Source organism: Rhinolophus sinicus, chromosome 3 (genome assembly GCF_057876585.1).
Source record: "Rhinolophus sinicus isolate RSI-liver-muscle chromosome 3, RSI-T2T, whole genome shotgun sequence".
NCBI lineage: Eukaryota > Metazoa > Chordata > Mammalia > Chiroptera > Rhinolophidae > Rhinolophus > Rhinolophus sinicus.
In genome coordinates, this window is record NC_142503.1 from 192,022,473 (window position 1) to 192,049,425 (window position 26,953).

At 51.2% G+C, this 26,953-nt stretch overlaps 1 protein-coding gene across 1 annotated transcript in view; it reads left to right on the forward strand.

Annotated features, from left to right (window-relative positions):
• Nucleotides 1-25,633, forward strand: part of RIN3 (Ras and Rab interactor 3) — a 112,060-nt gene extending 86,427 nt beyond the window's left edge. Inside the window, exons 7-10 of the mRNA XM_019745336.3 lie at nt 471-779; nt 14,729-14,860; nt 21,323-21,486; nt 24,425-25,633. Of these exons, the coding sequence (XP_019600895.3) occupies nt 471-779; nt 14,729-14,860; nt 21,323-21,486; nt 24,425-24,745 (926 nt within the window). The 3' untranslated portion in view covers nt 24,746-25,633. The remainder of the gene's footprint in view (nt 1-470; nt 780-14,728; nt 14,861-21,322; nt 21,487-24,424) is intronic.
• The last annotated feature ends 1,320 nt before the right edge of the window (nt 25,634-26,953 follow it).

Below are 26,953 nucleotides of genomic sequence, written 5' to 3' on the forward strand. Positions count from 1 at the left end.
GCAAGAGACGATGCGTGGTAGCCCAGGTCAAGGTGGTAGCCTTGGAAATTGTGAGAAGTCAGTTTCTGTATTGTTGAGTCTAGAGCAAGTAGATTTGAGATTGAGAGACATCAAGAATAATTCCACCAAACATTTACTGGGCATCCAGGCCCTCCACGTACAGCTGCACAGGTTATACACTGCACAACTCCCACGTGAACAGTGCCCCCTGAAGTTGTCAACTAGTAGGCATTCCTATGAGAGTTTGATCTGTGTCAGACCCTGTGGAAAACATTAGGACGTAATGTGTCAGCCGAAGGGCTCCTGTGCCAGTGTCTTCTCAGTGTGGCTTCTCAAGTGTAACTGCTGGGACTATGAATATGTTTTTCCTGGGATCAGGAGATGGGAATAGCCATAATGTCAGGCAACGAGGCCTGGTGGCAGGATCCTGCCACTGGTGTCCTCACCCTCCCACTCTCACCCTCCTACAGAAGCGATTATAGAGTCCGCCTTGTACAAGTGTGTCCTGAAGCCGCTGAAAGAAGCCATCAACTCATGCCTACATGAGATCCATAGCAAGGACGGCTCACTGCAGCAGCTCAAGGACAACCAGCTGGTGATTCTGGCCACCACCACCACCGACCTGGGCATAACTACCAGTGTGCCAGAGGTGCCCATCATGGAGAAGATCCTGCAGAAGTTTACCAGCATGCACAAGGCCTACTCGCCCGAGAAGAAGATCTCCATCCTGCTCAAGACCTGTAAGCTCATCTATGACTCCATGGCCCTCGGCAACCCAGGTAGGTGGGCACCCAGAGGGGCCTGGGCTCGGGGCTCTCTCCAGGCTGCGATGTTACATGGGTCTGGGACTCCTCCCCCACCAAGGCCTCCAGAGCCTCTGGAAGGCACTAGGGAAGTCTTTACAAATGCGGCCTGCTGGGGCAGGACTGGGCGTGATGGGGATGGAATTGCTGGGCACCTCTCAGGGGTTACCTGGGCACCAGGAGGAAGGCCATGGTTGGCTGAAGGCCGGCAAGGAAGCCCGCCCATACCAAGCCTTTGTGTGAATTACGAAAAGACGCTGTATTAGATTCCTAGGGCCGCCGTAACAGAGTACCACCAACTGGGTGACTGCAACAACAGAAAGGTATTTTCTCACAGTTCTGGAGGCTGGAAGTTTGAGGTCAAGATGTCAGCAGGTTCATGCTCCTTCTGAAGGCTCTAGTGGAGGATGTGCTCCAGGCCTCTCCCAGCTTCTGGTAGTTCCTTGGCTTGTGGCAGCACAACTCCCGTCTTCACATGGCATTTCCCCTGTGTGCACGTCTGTGTCCAAACCTCCCCTTTTCATAAAGGCATCAGTCATATTGGTTTAGGGCCCGCCCTACTCCAGTGTCACCTCATCACAACCAATTACATCTGTAGCAATCCTGTTCCAAATAAGGTCACATTCCAAGGTACTGAAGGTTAGGATGTCAACATGAGAATTGTGGAGGGACTCAAGTCACCCCGTGACACCCACCTAAATCAGTTAGCATTTATTATTGCTCACAAGTCGGTTGGGCAGTTGTGCTGGTCTGCTCAGGCAGGCCTGACCGTGGCGGGGCTAGCTGGTGGGTCTGTGGTCAGAGGGGATTGTTCAGAGGCTGGCTGAACAGAGGGTGGCCTTGATCAGATGTTGGGTGGTTGACTGGCTGTTGACAGGTCTGGAATGGGGGTGACGGGGCCATGCATTTCTCATTCTCTGGCAGGTTAGCCTGGGTTTGTGCCCATGGCAGTAGTTGGTGGTCCAAGACAACAAGCAAAGCCTGCGAGGCGTCTGAGGGCCTGGGCTTGGAAGGCATGACACCGCTCTGACATATTGCACTGGCTTGTTTAGTCACAAGACCAGCCCAGAATCAAGGGGTGATGAACTAGACTTCCCCTCCTGATAGGAAGAGCTGCAGAGTCTCATTGCAAGGGGTACAAATGTAGAAAAGGGACTCATTGGGACTGTTTATGATCCTTTTATCACAGCGTTCCTCCAGGCAAATGAGAACAGGTATCACTGCACCATGATGCCCACCTTAGTGAACAGGACACTGCTGGATTGTATCCCCAATCACCCCTTCAGTGGGATGGTCTTGTGCAGTAAGCAACCTGTGTAACTGTACATGACAGCAATGGTAATGGAGAGTAGCCACACTGGCTTGAGTTCAAATTGCTGATCTGTCACTTACCACCTGCATGACCAGGAATGATTTACTTAACTGGCCTTAAGGCCCAGTTTCCTCACCTGAGGAAGTGATTTCACAAAGAGAGGAAACTAAAACCCCTAACGGTGAAGAAGCCACAGTCAGTCACTTGTGAATATTGGAAATAACAGATGGAAAATGTCGACCTCAATCCACAGCACCTCACAGGCTCAACCAGTGGTGGCTGTTTTAGAAGAGGGCTTCTCTCCATCTCCCTTAGACAAGAACAGGCCAGTTCAGTCACAGGCCAACAGAAAGCATTGTTAGTATGTGACCGGGGGGATGGTGTAAGGTCCTCTCACCCTAGCAAAGCCTCCTTCACAGACAGACCTTCCCCGTCTGAACTTCTAATTTGGGGAGTCACTTCTCCCTGACCCATGCGGGGCTCAAGGTGATACAGGGCCAAGGGCTCTACAGGCCCTGAGATGTTATCGGGGAGATAGCTTCGGGCCTGAGATTCTCAGCAAGTCCCAGTTTACTCAGAAAGTTTGGTCTTCCTAGAATTCTTTTAAATACCCAATCTTTTGGCAGTAACTTCAAACACGATGATTTTGCCGATGGTGAATTTGCTTCCTGAAAACCAGAAAGCAGGGAATGCGGGAAGAATGGCTGATTTTGAGAGAATAAAGAAAAGAAAAGAAATTGCTTGAGAGGGCATACCTGGCACAGCATGTGAAAGAACGGACCAGAGTGGGACGCTCAGTTTCCCCATCCTCGGTGGAGGGAGGCTGGACTCTCTCTGATGATCCAGAAGCTAGCCGCAGGTGGAAGACTCTGAGCCCAGAAATTCAGGGTGGGGTCAGGGCTCCCGATAGTCATCATGTTCTCCTCCCACTGCTGGATGAGCACTGGACTGCGAGTCCAGCCGCTCCCAAGCTCAGCGCTGCCCTTAGCAGCCCAGGGCTGCCCCACTCAGAGCCTCATTTTCTTCCCCTGGGGGGAAGTATGTTCTTCACAGGCCTGGGTTTGAACCCCAGCTTCAGTGCAGGGGGCGGGAGAGCATATAGAAAACACCTAGAAGGCATAAGCCCCAAGGAGGTACTCTCACTTATAAAACGGGGCTGGGCACACCTCTGAGTGCTGTTTTGAGAATTGGAGGCAACCAAGTATGTGTGAGAGTCCAGTGAATATTAGCATGCAGGAAAGACTGCCTCCCCAGCACATTCCCAGGAACGTAGAGGCTGAACCCACTCAGTGGTTTCCAAGCTGGGTTCCAGGAGGCACCCCAGGGGCCCCCAAAGGGACACAAGGCAGGTTGGGCCCCATGCTGGCTTCAGCCCAGACAACCTGCCTGTCCCCGGTTTTACACACAGGGTTCCGCATGGGACTGTGTGTGAAATAACTGGTGCTGCTGCTAAACTCTTTAGTGTTTTTTTAAGCTTTAATTTGGAAATAATTTCAGACTTCAAAAACGTCAAGAGTAGAAACAGTACATTAAACTGGGTATATCCATATCCTTTGTGAATCGTTAGTATCTTGTTTTTGCATTTGCTTTATCCTGTGTGCTTTCTCTGTGCATTTTTAATTTGTTTTTTGAATCATATGAGCGTAAGTTACATTCATCTGGGCCCTTGACCCCTCAGCACTTTCCTAAGAATAGGGATATTCTCCTACAGAACCACAGTTGTAAATTTACATTGATATACCGTATTTTTATCTAACTAACCCACCATCTGAGTTCCAGGGTTGTCACTTGATGCTTTTTAGCATTTCCTCCTCTGGTTTTTGGATCCAGTCAAGGTCAGGTATTATGTTTAGTCGTCATGTGTCCTTTATCTCCTTTAACCTGGAACATTTCCAAACCTTTCTTTGTCTTTTATGACATTGATATATAGGAATACAGATTTCCCTCCCCACCCCCCACTTTTCTTTTTTTAACGGAAGTTCCTCATTTTGTGTTTGTCAGACATTTCCTCATGAGGAGGTTATGCGTTTTCAGCCAGATCTCAACTGACTCTTAAATTCTCCTCTGACTTTGATACTCAGTGATCTTTTGATCTTAGAACCAGGCCCTCTACACCAAGCATTCAACTCACACCTCTCTCCTGCCAGAGGCTTCTAGCAGCTTATGAAAGTGTGGTCTGCAGATCAACAGCCCTGCATAGTAGCCCTGGGAGCATCGGCGACCCCATGGAGGGCAGATCTTCAGCTTGGGTCCTGCCTACCTCCACCACTGACCCACTCTAAGCAGAAAACAGCCCTTCCCTCCCTCCCCCACCCCCACTCGCCCTGCCCACCCCCCTCATCTCTTTTGCATGGTACTGGCAATACTAACCTGCAGTACCCCCATGGCCCACTTGTGACAAAGACAAAATAGGGCCTGGCTGCTGGTGAGACCTGTTGGAACAGTGGACCAAGGGCTAAACTTGGAGACACAAGGCCTGAGGTAACTGGCCAGGCTGTCTTTTCCAGAAAGGTAGTTGCTATTTATGCCCATGATACAGATGGGCCTAGAATTCAAATCTAGAACTTTCTCACTCCAAAGCTTGTGGGCTTTTATCTCTATAACAAGCAGCCAGTTTAGGAACAGTTTCCAAAGTTCCAGAATCCCGATCAAGTGCTTCCTCCACTGTAGCAAGTTTCGGGGCCTGGGTCAGGCAGAGTGTAGAGTTCACGGCCACAGTGGCTTTGGATAAACTTGGCCGTCCATCCTGTAGCCAGGAGCAGACCGTTTTTCTCGGGGATGTCATATGAGACTTGGTGACAGCATTAGAACTTCTAGAGTCATGTCTCGCATTACTTTGACAAACATGTTATTCCCACCTCCTCAACGTCTAAGACCAGGACTGGTCCAGGGCTGGCCCTGCTACTGGGGAGAAATAGATTCAAGCCTAAGCACGCCTCCCTAAGATGGGGGATGGAGGGGCGAAGGACGGAGGAATGCAGTGTGTGCAAATGTGGGATTCTTTCTGAAAGAACATAAAGAACCTTCGTCTAACATAAAGAGCCGGCAATATCCAAGAAACCAGTGAAGGTCAATAGTCTGCCTTTTTCCTTTTCTGTTCCTTCAGTAGTCTGTGTAAACACCCTGATACGACACTTCAGGAAATGAAACCTGGCTCCTGATGCTGGGGTACAGGGCACCCCACAGCCAGGTGGTTGGATGTGGGGACCAAAGGGGTATTCTCATAGTCCCAGAGCCCCTCAGGCCTCTTGCCATCCACCTCCCTGGCAGAGACCAGCTAGGAATCTGCAGCTGGTTCAGGCAAGGGCAGAGGCTGGGGGTCGATGGGAGAGGAAGCTTTAGGGAGAGACCCCAGGAGCATGGAAATCAGGCCTGTGACATTGACTAGGGGTGGAAAGGACAGAGGGAGGCCAGGTCGTTGGTTTGTAAAAATCTGTGTTGTAAAGAATCGAAACTGATTTCTGATGACAAAAGTCGGTAATGTTTAATGTTGAAAAAGCGATTAGTATTTTGGTGGATTTCTTTCTGCTGTTTTTGAAACAGGTATAGATAGGTAGCTAGATAGATAATTTGTTAAGGAAACACTTGCAGCTATAACAGATAAACCTTGCCATCTCTAACTTGATAGAAGTTTATTTCTCACTCATATAAGTCCAGCTGAATGGAGGAGGGTTTTGGGGGGGAGTGGGCTCTGCTCCAGAGTCATTAAGGGACCTAGGCTGAGGGAGACTTTCCAGGTGCCCCTGGACGTTAACATCCAGGTGAGAGAGAGAGACGGGGGAGCGGAAAGGTGGGGAGCACACATTTGGGCCAAGCCTGGAAGGGAAGCAAAGCTTGCTTTTATTCCCCACAACAGAAATGGTGTTCAGGCCCTTTAAGATGTCATGGTCTGGAGATTATAAAACATATTACTCTCTTGTCTTGTGTAATAACGATGTCTAACATTTCTCACTCAGCAATAACCCAGCCAGCATCATGCTAATCACTTTGCATCTCTCTTGTTGAACCCTCACAACTACTCACAGGGAGTGAACACTCTTGTTATCCCCATTTTATAGCCAAGCAAACTGAGGCTCAGCAAGGTTAAGCGTCATGCTCAGGGTCATACCTGAGCAGGTGAATGGTAGACTTGGATCAAGGTCCTGTGCTAAACCACTGCATGCTCCTGACTATCCAGGGCGTCCTGGGATCAGAAATGATCTCAGAGGAGGTGGGCCCACGTCATGGGTGGCCTCATGCTTTCCTAGCCAGGCTGGGAATTTTGTCTTCAGGTCTCTGAGCCCACAGCTTGCATGGCTGGCTGGCTTGCGGGCGGAGTCTTCAAAGAGGAACCCAGGGACCTGGAGTGATTTCCTCAGGAATGTGGCATTGCTCAAAGCAGAACTGAGACTGAAGCAGCGTCAACACAAAAAACAAATAGCCAAGTGGGGCAGCTTCGGGGGCTCAGTGGGAGAGAGGGGCAGCTTCCCATCTCACGTCAGGGACCTCCGACCGGTCATTTCTCCTCCCCAGGCGCCAGTTCCTTCACCTGTGCAGCTGGGAGCTACACAGTAGTTTTCAAACCAGTTCCAGGGAACTCTCTGGAGGCCACATAGCTGGGGCCATCTTGCAGGAGAGACGAACAGCAGGCCAGCCCTGCTGCCCCCATAATGAATCAACCAGAGAAGCCAGCTTCTATATAAAATACCCCTTAACAAAAGGCTTCCACTGCCAAAGTAAATTTAAAACCTCCTGTTCCGGATTCTCTCTGCTTCATGCTATCCTGTTTTTGTCACATAGATTCACTCATTCAACAAACATTTATTGACAATATGGATACTGACAGAAAAGCCCAGTGTCTGCTTTTAGGATGGTCACAACTCAAGTGGAAACATAGCATTAAACAAGCGACAACTGCTCAGTGTGATAAATGATATTCATTCACTTAGCAGAAATATTTATTCAACACCTACCACAGGCCCTGTGAGGCGTTGGGTATAAACAGTGAGCACCATATAGTTTCCTCATAAAGCTTCCATTCTAGTGGGGAGAGACTAGTAATAAACAAGGAAACAAATACAAAATACATCTTCAGATGCTGAAACATGCTACTAGGATAAACAAAACAGGGTAGGGGTCTGGGGCGTGTTGAAGGAGTTTGCTTTCCGGGTTGAGAGGTCAGGGCGGGGGGCCTCACCAAGTTAATGTATAATATTTGTTTTTCTGTTCTGCAATGATGGGCCAGGGAAGCCCATTATAAGGGCATTGAACCTAGTTAGTTGGATGTGGGGTCTTTGGTTCAGATTTCCTGGAGAAAGGAAATGGCTTCAAGTGGGAATTGTGGAGGAGGGTAAGGGCCAAAGCAAATCACAAATGTGAGCCTTGTGCTGCCGTGGGATTGTTGCATCAATATAAAGCCCACTCAAGAAATTTGGAGGGACAGTTATGATGAAAGCTTAGACCCTTCCTCTACATCAGTGGTCTACAAACTACGGCCTGCAGGCCAACTGTGGCCTGCCACCTGATTTTGTAAATAAAGTTTTATTGAAACAGCCACATCCATTCATTTACACAATATCTATGGCTGCTTTTGTTATAATGGCTGGGTTGAGTAGTTGAGATAGAGACCCTGTGGCCTGCAGGATTAAAATATTTACTATCTGGCCCTTTACAGAAAAAAAAAATTGCCAACTCTTCTTTTAGATAATTCTTCCTAGAAGATAAAACTTATTTGTTGCTTACAGTGGCCCTACGTAACACAGTGAGTTTTATTATCCCAGTTTTCAGATGAGAAAACTGAGGCTCAGAGTGAGTAGCTCCAGATCACTGAGCTAGTTAAGTAGCAGAGTTGAGGGTTTCCTAATGCAGTGTTCCTCAGTCTGCATGACCCAGGTGAGCACGCTTCGGCTCATTTTGGAGAGCTCTCCCTCTCCAAAATCTCGCAGACAATGAAACATGCATAAGGCCCCAGTCAGCTCTTTAAAAATGTGATTGGCTCCCCCCATACCTGCAGATGGAAAACAGATGTGCCTTTGGTTTAAAAAAACAAAAAGGCAGAAATCACCAGGAAATGCAAGCTGCAGCCTAGTGGGGCTTCCAGAGGCACAGCCGATGGACGAGCTCTCTGATCCGCAAACGACAGATATTCCCATCACAGGAGAATTCTTTTGCAACTGTGCCCCAGCATCCCATAGTGCCTGAGACCCCACTGCGTGCAGGCTGAACCCGGGCCTAGGCTCGTGGCTCCATGGGAAGGAGAACACAGCCCTAACTACCCCTAGGATATGGGCTGGAAGCTGGTGCTTGTAAATGCTGCAGGAAGCTTGTGTTGGTCTGCAAGTAGCTATCAGGTCAGAGGGCCTGTGTGGGCATTTCTCACCCATATCAGGGAAGAGAGACCCACATTCTAGTCCCAGCTCCACTACTGACCAGCTGTGGGGCTTTGAGCGAATTTCTCCCATCCTTGAGCCTCAGTTTCCTCACAATGAGGTTGGACTTAATGAATCCAAGGCCACTGATGTGCTAAGTCAGCTCAAACCAGCTCATGAGAGCTAATTGTGTGGATCTCTTCCCCACTCCATATTCATGTTGGTAGAAGCTGAAGTGGACCATTGTGGACATATTTAAACCATGGAAATTGGCAAACACTATAAATCAAGGCTTATTTTTTGCTTTGGTGAGCCGGTTGTTTGGCATTTCCCAGCACACCACTGTCTAAGGCCCAAAGCAGATCCTACTATCCTCAACTACGGCCCAAACCCTGGGCACGACAGAGTGGTGCCCAGTGGGAATACATGGGGGGCTCAGTTCAATCCGCTGTCTGCATCCTATGCCCCACGCCCTGTGCTAGGGACTGCAAAGGGATAGGGGGTGGGGCAGAGGTTCAGAGAGGTTAAGTGACTTGCCCAAGCTCACACAGCCTCCATCCTTGCTGTTAGGGAGCTCACAGTCCGAGGGAAAGGGCCGGTGCTGAAATAGTCAAGGTGAGTGGGAGTTGGAGCAGGAGCCGTCCAACTGTGCTTGAGGATGTTGTCGTGCGGGGCGTCCGGCGGGGTCTCTGCTCCCGCTCCCCACAAGAGAACGCAGGATAGGTGAGGCCAAAAAGGAACACCTACGGAGCCATAAGTAGAGGAGTCATATCACTATATTCTCTCTGGCGGCATCCGCCTCTCTGCAATCCGCTCTTGCTAGCTCAGCCGCCATCTTCTTGTTAGCCCCCATTTTTTCTGCTAGCGTAGCCACAGCAGTTATATTAGTGGCTAGTGGCTCACTGGTTACAGCTGACGGCCAACTAGCCACAGCTGATGGCCATCCAGTCACAGTTGATGGCCATTTACTATCTAAGCCAGCACCTTTCCATGTGAGGCCGAGAGCCTGGAAACTGCTTTCTGGGGCTCTGTCCCCACAGATGTGGAAGAGGATGAGGAAAAGTTAGTAAGAGAAAAGTAGGGAGGGTGTCCCAGGCAGAGGGAACAGTGTGTGCAAAGGCATAGAGAAGTGAAAGTGCCTGTGGAGTTCGGGGAATGGAGTTCGGCAATTCAGCACAGTGAAATGGTATGTGGGAGGTTGATAGAGGCAGAATGTTCTGAGTTGAAAGTTATGAAGTAAAGTGTAGAATGCACCATTAGCTGGGGTGGTCCAGGAGAGCTTCATGGAGGAGGCGGACCTTGAAGGAAGAGTGTTGAAGTAGCAGGAACATGGAAATATGGGTGAAAAAAGCTAGATTCAAGTCTTTGTTCATCACATCCCAGCCATGTGACCGTAGGCAAGAAGCTTAACTTCTCTGAGACTCACTTTCCTCATCTGTCAAGTAAGCACAAATGACTCTTAACACGCCTCATAAAGTCGTTTTAGGAATTCATTGATGTAATGTTTATAAAATATGCTTTCCATCTTTAAAGAGTCACACCAATATTGGCACTGTGAGGGCAATGGAAGGTTCAGGCCTGTGGAAGGCAAGGGGAAGGCTTGCCAGGTTGGTGAGTGTGGCAAAAGCCTAGGGGCAGGAAGGCAGGTGACCTATTCTGACGCCATCGACTGGATTGTGTGGCTGGAGGACAGGAGGGTCAGTCATTCTGGACAGGTATCTGTGGGCCCAGTGGTGGGAGGCCCTGAACATCAGGGTAAGAGGGCTGGACTTGATTCTCTAGGCACTGGGGAACCACTGATGGTTCTTGAGAACAGACGTAGATGATCGGAGCTGTATTCTCAGGAGATGAGTTATCAGACAGAGTAGATCAAAGGACAGAGACCCTGCTGGGACTGTAGGCTTAGGGGAGTTGAGGGAGGAAAAGCAAAGGGTGAGTGCAGCAAGCAGTCAGAAGGAAGTCTTACCTGGGCTCTGGTCTGAGTTGCCATGGGGGACAGAGCCCCAGAGGAAGAGAAGGACTCCTAGGCCTGACACCTATGAACTGGGGGGGAAGTGAGCCCCATGATGGAAATGGGGAGGTCCCAGCAAGGATTTCCAGGGAAAGATGATACAGACTTTGGCTTGGCCCCTGATTAGGGAAGGACTCCTGGAGTCTCTGTAGAGGCCACTCTGACTCAGTGTCAAGGTAAAGACTCTGAGGCCTTGCTGGGAGCTCAGCATTCATCCATTCATTCATTCATTCATTCACCCAGCACCGTGCCATGCTCTGTGTACTGGGGAGATGGACAGGAGGTGCTCACAGGTAGGTGGGAGGCCCCTGCAGTGGAGTGACTGAACACAACGTGGTGGGAGCCAAGGAGATGGACCCCAAAGCCCTTCCTTGATAATCAGCCAAGATTCTCAAGAAGAACATGGGAAGAAGAAGAAAAGGGTGAAGGACTTGCCCAGAGCCACAGCCCCCCACGACCCCATGTCTAAGTCTTCATACCTGGGGCCCGAGCTGAAAGTCACTGTCCCTTTAAGCATGGTTTCTCACCTTGGCACTGCAGACATTTGGGGGCTGAATAATTCTTTATTGTGGAGGGCTGCCCTATAGTAGCATCGCTGGGCTTCATGCCAGTAGCACCAGCACCCTAGTTCTGACAACCAAAAAAGTGACTCCAGACATTGCCAAATGGCCCCTCAAGGGCAGAATCACCCTGGTTGAGAACCACTGCTTAAAAGCAAATTAACTTGCCTGATTGCATCCCTTGGTGAGTTATTAATATAAATATTTAAAAAAAAATGATGTTCTTGAAAGCAAAGTAAAAATTCAATCAGCTCTCAATCAATGCATGAGTTATAGGTGAATTCCAAAAGGCACAGGCATGACTTTGTTTCACATTTGTGCTGCCGGACTCACCTTGTTCCCTAACTCATAAATCAAACAAGAAAAGAATCTCCGGTGTGCCAGGATGCCAATAATTAAATTATAAACATGAAAAACGACTCCAAGCACAAAATAATCTTTCCCTAGGAACTCTTTAGTCATGTCACAGGTTCATAAAGGTTTATGGGAAGGTTTGCTCCAAAACTAATTCTATGCAGGGAAGACACAGGAACCTTGAAACATAGGGCCTCAGAACACAGAGCTGGAAAAAGAATGGATAATCTTCTTTAGTGGGTATTTCCATGGGAGCACATGTAACTATTTCACAGAATTGTCACCAGAGAAATTCTGGTCAAGTTGGTGGAGTAGGAATAATATGTGGTGAATTAAAAAACAAAAACAAAAACCCATAGGATGTCATGTTTTTTGTGTCAGTTCACACATGACTAGAAATGGAGGTTCAGAGAGGGAAAGCAATAAGCCCAAGGTCACACAGCTACGTAGTAAGTAGTACGCTGGGACTAATATTGCGGGTCTGTCTGACTCTGCTTTTCAGTGCTTTGGGTTACCAACCCCTTCAGCCTATTCATTTAGAGGTGGGGAAACTGAGGCCACTTGAGAAAGCAGAACATAGTTGTCAGTAAGAGCTCACCTTTCCATATCACTTTATGGGGTCCGATCATTTTCATATTCTTTTTCTCATTTTATTCTCTCCTAACTCTGACAGGCCATCAGGGCCAGCGTTGTTGGCCCCATTTTGCAGATGTAGAAACCGAGTGTGGCTGGGAAGGCAGACCACAGGCATATTGTTCTCTGGAAAACCAAAGAAGGATGAATAGAGATGTGGAGACACGCAGGTCCACCCAGAGCACACTGAGGCAGTGCTGGTTTGCGCTTCTTGGGGTGTGCCCAGCACCCTGTGAAGGCACTGGACGTGGGCAGTGGGAAATAGTAGGAGGCTAATAGGACTGATGTGTTGAGGAGGGGAACTTCTAGGGGCTTGAGAGGGTGGATGCCTGTGGGTGGTCAGCATCCTCCTAATTCAGGGGTGGGGGTGAGGCTTGAGTGGTCGAAGGCATGCTACCTTCTACCAAATAATTCCTCCAGAAGGGCTGCGAAATTCAACCTTGAGCTCCCACCTTTTTTTGGCAGCTTTTTTATGTCCTTTCTTTTACTTACATCTCCCTGCTCCCCACTGGAATCCAGAAAAATCAGATCTGAGGGACAGAGTGGTTATAAAAGGGTTGAGTGAGTGAGTGAGTGAGTGAGTGAGTGAGTGAATGAATGAATGAATGAATGAATGAATGAATGAATGAATGAAAGAGCAAGTGCACCATGGTCTAGCTATTGTGACTACCAACTGGGAGCACTTTGTACTGGGATTTGCAGCTCACAGTCTGTAGAAGTTAGGGTATAGCTCAGACTGCTGTTAACACACACACACACACACACACACACACACACACACACACACAATGATTTTAAACAAAACTGAATTTATTTCACTCTCATGTACCAGTGTAGGCTGGTATGACACCTCTCTTTTACAAGATCCTCAGAGACCCAAGCTTCTCTCTTATCACTCCACCATCCCCAGGGTTTTCTCCATCCCTTTTAAGGGCATGCTCCTCCCTTTTAAGGGCATGACCTGGAAGCTGAACACATCACTTCCCTCTCAAATCCCATTAGCCAGAACTGAGATGTATGGCCACACCTAGCTGCAAGGGATGCTGGGAAGTGTGGTCTGTATTTTGGGTGACCATGTCCCAGCTTAAAGTGAGTTCTATTACTATGAAAATAAAGAGAGATTGGACAATGGGGGAGGAGGAGGAAAGTAGTCTCCAGCATTCATTCCAGGCTAGAATGAGGCTGAGCAGCTAAAGAACACAAGACCCTCCTTGGAGGGGTGTCCATGACCCTCAGAATCAGTCCCTGGCATGGCTACTGGCCTTAAACTGGGAGGGCCCTGAGGGCTGGGACCAGCTCTGACTCACTTCCTCTGTCTTCCCTGTGTGCACAGCCCCACACCAATGTCCACTTGTCATAGCTGCCACTTACCAAACACTTACGTGCCAGCCACTTCCCTAAGCACCACCCAGGGGGCCAGGTTTGGGTGCGGTGAATGAGGCACTCACTTCAGATACAAAATTTAAGGAGGTGCCAAAAAACTCAGTAATCCAGAGAGTGTGTGTGTGTGTGTGTGTGTGTGTGTGTGTGTTATATGTATTATGTTATTATATATGAGTACGTACATACTTTTTTAAAAAACAGTATAGTGGTTTTAGTGTAGTCACAAAATCGTGTGACCCAAACTACTTTAATTCCAGAATATTTTTTATCCCAAAAAGAAACTCTGTACCTGTTAGTAGTCACTCACACCCCATTCCCTCCTTCCCCCAGGGCTTGGCAACCACTAGTCTGCTTCTAAGGTTTTGCTTATTCTGGACATTTCCTATAAATGGAATCGTGCAATGTGCATAACACGTAGTCTTTTGTGACTTCTTTCACTTAACACAATGATTTCAAGATTCATCTATGTCATAGCATGTATCAGTAGTTTGTTCCTCTTTATTACCAAATAATGTTCCATGGACGGGTAGACCACAGTTTGTCTATTCATTCATCAGCTGATGGACATTTTCCTGTAAGAGGCCAACTGAGGGACTTCAGGAAGATTCTGTAGGAATTCTGTGGGAATTCTTGCTCTCTAGGTACAACCTTTGATTGTGTGTTGCCATATAGTCGTCAGTCTTCAGAGCCAAACTGGGAAGACACATTTTAGGCCCATTTTCCCCTCTTCTCTTCCCCAAGGCACCCATTCTTGTCAGGAGGTTCTGAGCCCTGCGAACATTTCCCACAAAAGCAGAAGTGATGAGGTCTTCCTTTCAGAGGCATTTTCAAAGAAACCCTCGGGAAAGGGCACTGCTTAACCCAAAGAACGAAGGTTGAATGGCGGAGTTTCTGACTTTGTAGCATTGATTGAGAGAGGGCTTTCATTCATTGAGGAAGATGTGTGGTTAAAAGGGACAGCAACATCGGACAGACTGCTGCTTCTGGGTGGGTCCATGAATAAGTGTGATGTGAACTTACTGTCAAGCAAAGCAGCAAGGGGTGTTGAGGGAGAACAGCTGGGGAAAAGGAAGGGACTGGGTCTTGCCCACCCAGCAGAGGGCTCCTTTCTTGGTTCCTACTTCCTAAGCCAAGGCTGTGTCACAGACCACCACAAGAAGTCTGGTTCCAGGGTAGCCCCCATCCTGAGAATCATGAGAAAGCAAGAAGGTTTCTCTTCCAGGGGTAACCGTCCCCCACCCAGCAAACTGCCTCTCTTTCCCCTGGGCAGGGAACGGCTCACAAGGAAAGCCTCTCTCTCACCCCCTGTGCCTCCTTCCTCCCAGGAAAGTCCTACGGGGCCGACGACTTCCTGCCCGTGCTCATGTATGTGCTGGCGCGCAGCAACCTCACGGAGATGCTCCTCAACGTGGAATACATGATGGAGCTCATGGACCCCGCCCTGCAGCTGGGGGAAGGTGAGTCACCAGCCCCAGCCCATCTCCGGGCCACGGGGGCTCATCGTACACCGCCCCACCCAGCCACACCAGGGGCTTGCTGGGCAGCCCAGTGCGAACCTCCTGGATGCCAGACTCCACTGAGCCCTGGGAACACAACACAGGGCCCGACCCAGGCCCTGTCCTGGGGGAGCTCACAGATGAGCAGCAGATCTAGACCAGTATAGACAGTGTGTCACCACTGCTTGACATGTGCTGAAATGGTGGGAAGCCCAGAGGGGAGGGGAGCATGTTACCCAAACTGGGCAGTCAGGGAAGGCTTCTGGAGGAGGTGACACCTGAGCTGAGCATTGAAGGTTGAATAGGAACCAGTCAGATGAAGAAGGGGGAAAGGCATTCTTCACAGAGGGAATAGCAGTTGCTAGTAGCATAAAAGATAAGGCTGAAGTAGCGCCCACAGGGAGTCTGAACAGGAAGTGATGGTCAGTTCTCAGGCAGGGGTGGCCCTGGGACCTCTCCGCCCCTTGCTCATTCAGCCCTGGGCCACGTCCTCTGTCAGTGGGTGGAGGTTAATGCTATGGGTAAACGGCAGTGGTATGATCCGCTCGACCCACCCCTAAGTTTCCCTTCCCCTTTCTTCCTTCCCACCCCTTCCTCCCACCCACTTAGCCTCAGCCATCCCTTCACCAAGAATCCCTGAGGTGCAACCAACCTAGGAGTCAGCTCTGAGGGTGCCCCGAATTGTCCTCTAAGACATCAGCCTCAAAGGATGGAAGGAGACTCTCAGGCCCTGAGTGGCCCCTTTGGACTTGGTAGTTCTTAAGATCAAGAGACCTCTTTGCATCTGTTTGCATTTTTACCATGTGTCATCAGTCTCTGGGGTGACAGTTCTGTAAGTTCTTGAAAGCTCAGGGGAACATGTAAAGCTATAAACTTTACTATCACGTAGAACTTGGGCTTGTTCCCTCAGACCTCTGGAGCTATTCTTTTCTCCTCCATAGTTAAAACTTTCCTACAGTTGGAACAACCTGTCTTCTAGAGGGTGTAGGGATTCAGTAGAAGCCAAGCCTTTCTTCAGCAGTGATTATCAGCTGCCCACTACATCCATCCATCCATCCATCCATCCATCCATTCACTCATCTATCTGTTCATTCTTCTACCCACCTACCATCCATCCACTCATCCATCTATCCATCCATCCACTCATCTATCCACCCACCCACCTACCCATCCATCTGTCTACCCACATGCCTACCCACGCATCCAACCATACACTCACCCATTCATCTATCCATCCAGCAGCGACTCAGTGAGCCCCTACTGTGTGCCAGGTCCCATGTGAGGCACTTGGGCTGCAGTGCAAGGCAAGCCAGGTGAGGCTGATAGTCTCATGAAAATGAATAAATGTCCCGTTCTATACCACACACTTTGGGGCTTCCCCCTCAGGCCTTCCCGGGCCTTCCTCCCTGGTTTCTCAGCCCTGAGCGCGCACGTGGAAGCACCACAAGGTTGAGGGGTTGGGCAGAGAACTCAGACAACACTGACCTGTCTCCCACAGGCCCTGTTAGCCTGTGGGGGGAAAAAAGATAGAAGGGAATGGGAGGGAAGGAGGCTTCATCCAGGTGGCTCTGAGCACCCCATTGCCTAGGACTAGCCCTCTGAAAAGTGCAGCCAGCCCCCCAGCACTCTCAGCAGGAATATTACCTGTGGTCTGTAGCTACCACACATGTAATTGCTAAAGGTCAAAATTTCTACATGTCAAAAAGTACCATAAATAGAATGAGATACTAACAATAAACCAAGGGAAAGGGTTCTCATAAATCAGCACACCAAGAATTAAGAGCCTTAATATGTAAAAGGTTCTTATAAATCAATAAGAAAAGCACTAAGACCTAATAGGTACCTGGACACAGGCCATGTACTCCTTCATTCAACAGATACTCACTGAGCTTCTGCTTTGTGCTAGGTACAGCAGGGCCCTTTTCTCATGAACCCTCATTCCAGTGTGTGGGGATAGGGGTCGGGGGGTCAGACCTTAAACAGATTAAACAAACAAGCAAACAAGATCATTTCCCATCTGGCCACATCTGGTGAATGTTGAGAATCCATGAAGTAGGCTGGAAGGATAGAGCGATGGGCAGGACAGAGCTCCGATGACAAGGGGGTCTCTGAGCGCAGAGCTCATTCTTGTTACTTTTTGTCTGTTTTCCAAATTGTCCACAGTGGGCCTGTGTTGCTGATTTTCCTGGAAATAAATCATTTACAGATCCCATTAAAGGATCGGCCCTGACCCCACAGGGTTGTTATATAGAGTCTTAGAGACAAAGGACAGAGTGAGATGTTGGGGCTCTGCCGATGGTCTGAGCTGCGTCACGCTGGAGTGGCAGCCATGCCCTTGTGTCATGACTCCTACTTAGCCGGAATCCTTGCAGCCAAATGGGGCTCCAAGCCAGACACAGCCGCCAAGCAGGACAGGACAGGGACATCCTTGGCTCAGCTACTGTCTCCTTATGGACCTGCCTCCTCCACCCCATCCTGCCGTGACCTCCTGGGACCCTTCTCTATGACCCCAAAGCCTATGGGGTTAGGGTGGGAAAGGGGAGGTCCTCCAGGCAAGAGCACTGATCTACTCTGGGCTATAGTAAGTGTTTTTGAGACAAGCGAACGTACTAATAAATACCTAAAGGCCTTCAACTGTTCACAGTTTCTGACCCAAGGCTGCCTCAACACTGCAGTCTGCCCTCGGTTAGACTTAGTAGTCAGAGACCCCCAATCTCTGGCCCTTTGGGGAGATTTTGAAGGAATCCGTGGAATGTTTGCTGAAAGGAAAGATTGGGGCCAGGCAGAGCCTTACCAGGCTGCCATACACCGCCCCTCCCAGCAGCCCTGCCCGCCCACAGCAGCGTCAGACCCTGCCCACAGGGGCCAGGACACAAACCTCACACCATGCTGCACACACCAGGAGATAGGGTGGTCCCCGCGGGTGCCTCCCTGCACCTCTCTGTTCCTAGTCCAATAGCCAGGGTGGGAGGTCACAGCACCCAGGACAGGCCTAGCCTCACAGGTGTTGGCTTCCGGTTACAAAATGACTTGGGGGTCTCCAGCTTGGCCAGGGGCTCCCACCCTTCAAGTCGGCCAGCTGGCAGACCTCCATCTAGAAGTATCTGGGCCCAAGGACAGAGGGACAGAGTGTGAGGAGGCTGGCGATCCTGTGTTTCCCCGCTTTGACTTTCCTGTCCAGCTGGTGAGGGCACACTGGTGCTTCATCACTAAGGCCCCTGACGTGCAGGTCAAAAGATGGGCCTGTCTATAGGGGGAGGGGCCGGGGAGGCGGAGTCCTGCTGGCCAGTTCCTGCCGTTGATCCTCTGCAGAGCTCAGAGGTGCCTGGGATGGGACAGGGCAGGCCTTCAGGGAGTCCCCAGTCTTGAGAACTTCAGTTGCTCAAACCTAAGAGGAGAACTAACAAGATGTAGTAAAAAGAGCGGTATGGAGGCTCATTGGCTGGAGACCTGGGGCAAGTCCCTGAACCTCTCTGTCTTGGGAAAGTGGAGTGTTGGGCTAGAGTTGGGGTTTTCAAACTGTCTGGGTGCTTAAGCGTTCTATAGAGGTAGCTGAAGGCAGAAAGAGAGATGGAGCTGGGCTTGGCCTTCTCGTGTTTCACAGTTCATATGAACAAACAGTTTTGCATTCAACAAAAAGCCCAAAAGCCAGATTCCAGAGTCTGTATTTTGGGACCTTCATGTTTTTTCAACTGGTTCTACATGCTTTAATTTGGCAAAGGACCAGGGACTGCGTCCCATTTTCTTTGCAGCAAGCATATTGTGTGCGAAGGTCAGCAGAGATCAGAAGTAGAGAGGATCTGAACGTTAGGCTGATGGGACCCCAGCCCCTTTCTAGCCTCTCTCTGCAAATCCTACCACTCTGGGCAATTATGGAGCCAATGGGATACCCAGGCCTCTGCTGCACCTGGCTGGAGCCAGCTCAAAATCCAAGCCTCTCCCAGAAGCACCCTCATGGACTCCTTCACCCATGTCCACTGTCCATGCTGGCTGACATCTGGCCATGCTGGGCTAATAGCTTAACAGGGGCAGTGAGTTTTTCCTATAAATGTTGGAGAAATAGGACTCTCTACCCAAAGAGGACAACCAGCTCCAAACCTCGCAGTGGGAGGGATCGCCTGCCACCTAGTGGTCCTGGCAGGCACTGCAGAGACCCCAGTCAAAGGGAAGTTGCCGCGAGGGCCACTTGAGCTCTGGAATAGCAGGGCTTGAGCAGGAAGAGTGAGCGGCAGAGCTTGGAGTTCCTCCCCCTTCTCCTGAGACCGGTGAGAAGCCCCAGAGCACCTCCCTTGGGTCACCTAAGTACTGCACTTTACATGTATTATCTCGTTTACTTTTCACAACGACACTATAGGATTTGCAGGTGAGGAAAGGGAGGCTCTAACTCACTAGACATCACAGAGCTGGCTGCTGAAAGGCAGCCCTAGATCCTGCTCTCTAACTCCAACACTGTGTTCTCCCTCCGAGCGCTGCACTCAGCCCCTCCGTTCCTAGCCAGGGAGCCATGATCACAACTGGGAAACAGCCCCATCAAGGCATGCCAACTAGAGGACAGGGACTCTCGGGCAGCAAGGGCGGAGGCCCCAGGGAAGGCTTCCTGGCACACGTCGGCTTTGCGCTCCACTGGGAAATGAGACACATGAGTGGTTTACTGGCCCTTCTCTGATAAGGGACATCAAACCAAGTTCCATGCAGGCCTTGACATATAAAAAAAATAATTGTCTCTTTCCTGCTATGACAGGGTGAGCAATCCTATGGCCGTAAACCCCTTTATCTTACCCCCCAACCCCCACCCACTTCACCCAGGGTGTGAATTTTCCCATATTGATTATGGGCTTTGTAGGTATATGTAGGCGGCTTCAGCCAATGTAAGTTAGGAATGCTTTAAGCTGCAAATAACTCATGATGTAACTAATAATGATTTAAATCAGAGTGAGGGGCTATTTTGTCTCTTGAATCAAGAAGTCCTCTGGTAAGCAACTGATAATGATGGCAGGTTTTAGCCCTTCCATTAGGAAATCGTGGACCCAGCGCTTTCCATTGTTCTTTAGGATATGGGCCTCTTTCTTTGTGCCTGTTCCCTCTGCTGTGCCTCTGGGCTCACCTCTGTATTCCAGGCAGGAGGAATGGGATGGACAAAACCCAGAAGGGACATAGCAACTGAGTCTGTCCCTTTCAAAAGGCTTTCCTGGAAGTCCTACCCGGGGACTTGACTTGCATCTAAGTAGCCAGAAGGGGATCTCCTGCCCTCTACCCTGAGCTGCAAGGGAGTTTGGGAAATGAGCATTTTTAGTTGAGTGTTGTTTCACCCCCAAAAAAGTAGAGTTCAGTAGAGTTAGGAAGAAAGGGAAAATGAGATTTGGGTAGGTAACTAGGAAAATAAGCCTCATTTCAAAAATCATTGTCCTGACACATAAAAGGCTGGGGAAAGAGGCTTGGTGAGTGGGAAGGAACCCACGGAAGTCACCCTCCCTCTCTCTAAATTGAGGGGTCTCAACGAGGCTAGTGCTTCTCAAACATTTTTTATTTTATTTTTTATTTTTTTTATTTAAAGATTTTATTGGGAAAGGGGAACAGGACTTTATTGGGGAACCATGTGTACTTCCAGGCCTTTTTTCCAAGTCAAGTTGTTGTCCTTTCAGTCTTAGTTGTGGAGGGCGCAGCTCAGCTCCAGGTCCAGTTGCCGTTTTCTAGTTGCAGGGGGCACAGCCCACCATCCCTTGCGGGAGTCGAACCAGCAACCTTGTGGTTGAGAGGATGCACTCCAACCAACTGAGCCACCCAGGAGGCAGCTCAGCTCAAGGTGCCCTGTTCAATCTTAGTTGCAGGGGGCGGAGCCCACCATCCCTTGCGGGATTCGAGGAATTGAACCGGCAACCTTGTGGTTGAGAGCCCACTGGCCCATGTGGGAATCGAACCAGCAGCGGCCTTCGGAGTTAGGAGCATGGAGCTCTAACCACCTGAGCCACCAGGCCGGCCCAGCTGCATCTTTTTAAAATTGTTAAATACGATGTATATATCGCTGTGTATGCTTATATATGTGTGTGTATATAAACACATACAGTGAGAAGTCTGCCCACCCATGTCTCCCAGCCACCCCTTTCCCACCCTAAAAACATCCACGTTAGTCAGTTTTTTGTGTATCCTTTAAAATGTAAGACAACATTTGAAAAATAAGCAAGAGTTCCATCCCGAAGGGAAGCCAATGCAAAGGGCCTGAGAGCTCCGGGCTGGACTTCAGGAAGCTCGTAGGCTGTGGAGCACGCACCTGCCTGAAGCTCGCAGGTAGCTGCGCTGTCGGCGTCGTGGCAGCAGCGGTGGGTGGAGCTTTGGGGGGGGAGCGGGGCGGGGCGGGGCGGCTAGAACTGGCTCCTTCCCTTTGGGAGTCGTCCTGGCTCAGCCTGCACACCCTTGTGTCGGCAGGTTCCTACTATCTGACCACCACCTATGGGGCCCTGGAGCATATCAAGAACTACGACAAGATCACGGTGACCCGGCAACTGAGTGTGGAGGTGCAGGACTCCATCCACCGCTGGGAGCGCAGGCGCACGCTCAACAAGGCCCGAGCCTCCCGATCCTCCGTGCAGGTGACGCCTGGGACAGAGGATGGAAGGGGACCGTGCCCCAGATACCATTCCCAATGACTGCTGGACCAGGAGCTTGATACCAGCTGGCTGTTCTGGCTGGCCAGCCAGTGCCTGCCAGTGCGCACCCAGCCCTGTGCCAGCTTCAAGGGAGAAGGCCTAGAAAAGTACCACCAGGCGTTGGCGTTGAGCAGACAAGACGGGGATAGGAGGGAGGAGACTTGTATCCACCATTCCTTAGCACCATCTATGTCCAGCACCCTGCTAGGTCTGGAGATGTGGACATAAGTCACGCCAGTCCCACTTTTGGGGAGTCCATGAGCTGATGTACAGCCTCGCCCTTTGGTCGCTACACAAATGCAGCAGATGCCAAGGTCCCCCTGCTCCTAGCCTGCCCCCTCCAATCCAGTCTCCCATCCCTCCCAGCTCTCTGTATAAAAACTCAGTATTCAAACCACTGGTGGCCAGACTCCTGGCTCCTCCTCCACTCCCATCACCCCACACCCCCAGGCTGCATCAAATCAAGCTGCCCCTAATTCTCTAAACATGCTGAGCTCAACTTCCACTGCCCATGCTGGTGCATGTCTGCTTCACCGGCTGCCACTTGTCCATCCTCGTTTTCTTCCCTGACCCCCCACCTGTGCCCCACCCCCCACAGCCTGAGTTAGTTGCCCCCTTCTGTGCTTGCTACAGCTGCTCTCCCCCTTACAGCAGGTTTCACGCCATAGTGTAACCATCTATGTATGACGCTGTTGTCCTAGGAGGGAAGGCCCAGTGTCACACGTATCAGGAGCCCCAAGCCCAGGGCCTGGGACAGAGTGGGACTGGGGTGTGTGCAGAATGGAGGGAGTTAGGCCAGTGAGCCAAGCAGCAATCCAGAGATGTAAATAGCTACGCAGACTGACTTCCCTGACACCCAGAGCACACTGGACCTGAACCCCAACCCTGGGTTTCAAGATGGCCCATGTGCAACGGACAGAGCCCAGGCCTGGGAAGCAAGAGGCTCGAGGTATGGACCCAGCTGTTTATTAGCTTCCTGTGTAACCCTGAGCACTCCCTGCCCCTTTCTGAGACTCAGTTTCCCTATCAGCACAAGTAGACTGTGGACCAGATGAGCTTTACTGCCCAGTACATGTTCTAGGCTGCCAAGTTGATGTCCCCACTCCTCTAATCAATGGTGTTTGGATAATGTTCAGTAATTGGCTCTCTGGGTTGGAGAAAAAAAAGCTTCTATTGATTTCAAGCTATTAGGTTGGTGCAAAAGTAATTGTGGTTTTTGCAATGGTTTTTAACCTCTTAAACTGCAATTACTTTTGCACCAACCTAATACTTGGCAGCACTAAACTTGGAATTGGGAGATGTACCCCGTTGGCTTTCTCAAGCTGGTATGAGTCAGCATGAGTTGGCAAGAGCCAGCTTCAGCATACCACTGTTCCCCACCCCCTCCTGGGACACTTGTCCCTCCACCAACTCTTGGAATATGGGCATTTGTGGTTCCAGCCTGACCCAGGTATTCCTACTTCTTGCTTCCACTCTGTGGATTCCCAATCCTGAGCCAAACAGCATCAGTGCCTCCCACTGGGGAGGTGAAGCTTAGGAAAGAGACCTAGGACCAGGGATGAGGAACCCCTAGCACTATTTCTGGGGTCAGGGGAGAGCAGCACCCTCTGCCCCCTCCTAGTGCCTCCACTGCACCCCACGCCCTAAATTCCTTCCTTCCCTGGGAGTAAAAGCCCAGAGCCTGACAGTCGTCATTAGGTATAAAGAGCCCTTGGGAGGCCTAATGGCGGACAAGGAAAGCACAGGCAGCCACTAAGACCGAGGGAGTGGGCTGGGCTTCCCCTCTTGGAAGAAGGGGGCAATCCCGGTGAAACTCCTGACCCAGAGCCTGGCGCCTTATATGCACTCACCACTCTAGTCCTCTTCATCCTTACCATCGTCATCCTGGAAAAGCTGTGCTGTTACCATCCTTCCACAAGGGGGCAGCCACGCACACCTTCCTACCTGCTCTCAGGATTACTTGGGGAAATGCGAGCTACTTTAACATGCTTGCTCACAACCATGGTGCGAGGACTGGTGTTATCCCAGTTTACAGTTGAAGAAATGGAAGCTCACAGAGGTCAGGGTTACACAGTGAGTGGGAGCAGATTCAAAGCCAGGCAGGGAGTGGAGGGCCCATCCTTCCGCCATATGGTGCTCCCTCCCAGGCTGGTAGAAGAAGGTTTACATGCCATCGTGTGTGTGCGAGTCCTCCCCAGCCCCGCAGGGATCGCCTCACCCTTGCCCACGTGGCTCCTGCGGTGCCCCTCTCCACCTGACCTAAACCCGCCACCTTTCAGGCCCAGCTGCCTCCCGCTTCCACCAAGCTTTCCCCCACCCCCTACAGCCCACCCACACCTTCCAGCTCCTCCCTAGCCCCCCCCACACCCAGGCTCTTCCAACCCTAAGGGCTAAACTGTACCACCTGACTTTGCAGCCCCAGCTACACCGTGGGATGCTAGGGCTGGGATCTGACTCCGATTTTATTTATACTCCTGGGGTGCAGGAAGACTCAGAGAGGCAGAGATGATGAGGAAGTGACAGATCAATAAATGATGGCGAACCCATGGGCTGGCCACCAGGGGGCGCGCTCACCCCTCATTGCCAAGACTCAAAGCCACTGACTCACCCAGAGCGTCAGCCCCATTGAGAGGGGAGCTGAGAGAGTTACAGGCCTTGCCTTAGGTCACACAGCAGGGTCAGCTGCAGGTGCCCTGACTTCCAGCCTCACGACTGCTCCGACAATCCCCTGTCTCTACAGCGAGGGGCCCGGAGAGAAAAAGGACTTGCCCAAGGCCTTTCAGCGCCTCACCCCTTTCCAAGCTCCCAGCATTGGGGTGGGGTGAGATAGGACCAGCTTGGCCAGCCAGTGACACAAGCCCCCCTCCATCTCGCCCCGCAGGACTTCATCTGCGTGTCGTACCTGGAGCCTGAGCATCAGTCACGGACGCTGGCGTCGCGGGCGGACACGCTGGCTGAGGCGCTGTGCGCACAGTGCGCGGAGAAGTTTGAGGTGCTGCAGCCCCAGGACTACCGGCTCTTCGTGCTGGTGGACGGGCGCTGCTTCCAGCTGGCGGACGAGGCGCTGCCGCACCACATCAAGGGCTATCTGCTGCGGAGTGAGCCCAAGCGCGACTTCCACTTCGTGTACCGGCCCCTGGACGCCGGCGAGGGCAGCGGGGACCCACCCTGCCTCGTGGTGCGAGAGCCCAACTTCCTATGAGGCCAGGGCCACTGTAGCCCCCTCCATGGCAGTGTTTACCGAGAGTGGCTGGGCAGCGAAGCGGGCAGACCGGGCTCACACTCGCTCACCCCCCACACTCACACTCAGCTGCACCCCTCATACAGGCAGGCGCCCCTCATCTGACCACACATACACTCCCAACATGAATGCCCGCTCGTCACACATGCTTGCAACCCGCTGAGCATGCCTAGGCCAACAGGGCAGGACAGTCGTGAAAATGACGTGAAGCAGTGGCCAAGGTGCTTCCTAAAGCAGAGTCAGAGCAGGGAGAGGCCAAGTTATTTGTTAGGAAGAGCAACAGGCTCAGAGAGACAAGGGACTCTCCACCAGCTGCAGCACAAGAGCCCGAGCCTGGCCCCTGTTCACATGCAGCCCCTCAGGCCAGGCCATCTGTCCACACACACACACACACACACACACGCACACGCACGCACGCACGCACTCCTGCCCAGTCCTCAGTGTTTTCCGGGAAGAGCTTAGCTTCCCCAGGACTGTCCTCAGGAGGCGTGGCCTGGCCGCACATCCCCAGACGGAGCTGGGATGTTTTGGCTGCACCCCGCATCTCAGGAGCGTCTCTCAGGGTATGTGCTGAAGAGACAGGCCCCCTCATCTGTGCACCAGAGCCTGCCCTCAGCTACCAGCACCCACCGTCCCCCCTACACACACCGTTTCTGAACCCTCCAGAAGCAGCCAGACATACACCAGGACTTCCAAAGGAGGCCAGCTCCATGGCTACATGGACGAGCCCAGCCTCGGCCACACAGGAACACTGACAGGGCCCTTTCCCTGGTGGACACACCCCAGGGCTGTGGCAATTGTGGCAAAAGGCATCGTGTGGGGAGAATTTAATAAAAATCCTTTTGAAAATGGCATCTCCTTTTGTCAAGGGGCTGGCTCTCTGATCAGCCAGCCAGGCCCCCCTGTTAACATCCTAAACCCTTTCCCAGGAGGGGTTCAGAAGACTTCCTCCTTTCCACTGAGGGCCCTGTCTTTTGACAGAATTTGCAGTGTACTCAGCCCCCCGGGTCCTGACCCCTGTCTGCCCCTCACCCTGGTCATCTCCTGCCTCCTCACCATCGTTCCCACCTCTGGATTATTTTCCAAAAGTCTCACCTTCCGGCCTCTGCTATCCATCCCAGAGGCACAGTCTTTGCCTGGTCAAACTACTCTTCACCCATCAAAGCCCATTTCCTCCAAGAAGCCTTCCCTGACTTCCTGGGCTGACCGGATAGACAGTCTTGTCCACATTCCCACAGCCCCCTGGGCTCATCCCTTTCACAAGTGATATCTCATTGAATTGCAGTAAGTCTTGTTAATACTTCTATTTTCTCCACCAGGTTTGGACCATTCAAGTCTGTGCCCTCAGCATTAATTTAAAATATGTATTTGTTGAGTGCCTGCTAAATATCAGCCCTCTTCTAGGCCCTGGGAAACAGCAGAGAACAAAACAAAGTTTGCACGGATGACAATGAGCAGCATGCCCGGGGGAGAGGAGCTGGACATACCTGAATTAAACGGCATCATCAACCAGTTCATTCAACCAGCCAACAAACACCTGTCAGACGCAGGCTCCGGGCTAACCCAATGTGAGCGGAGGGGATTGTTCCAGATACAGCCAGCCCTGGAGGACTTTCCATGCTGGGAGGTGGTATAACACACATGAGGAAACGGGCAAATACCCAGCAGCTGAGGGCAGCCAGTTATGATCCCTGGTTGCCCTTCCTTCCCCTGGCCTCCCCCATGCAGACCCTGTCCCCTTCCTGAGCTTCCAGTGCTCCCCAAAGCCCAGAGCCACGCTGGCCACACAGCCTTGTGCCCCCAGCTGTACGGCCAGGTACCCAGTGCCTCCCACGAGGCCTGAGACTGGAGGAGAAGGTCAGAGGGGGTCCACTTACCCAAGCACCCTCTTGCCCAGGTGTGGCCCAAGCTTGGGGAGGGGTAGGATTCAGAGGGTGGATTGGGCACCAAGCCTGGAAGCGGGCAGAACCAGCCATTGAACTGGACTGAGGGGCCATTGTACACCGCATGTGCATGTATACACATGTATGTGAGCGTGTGCGCCGAGCCCACTGTCCTGAAGCCAATGCTAGGGTCCACCCATCAGGAGAGGCCAGAAAGCAGGAGGTCTGGGGCCACCTGGAGCCCCTGTCATCTAGATGCCTGTGCCCCCAGGGGGGTAGGACAGGA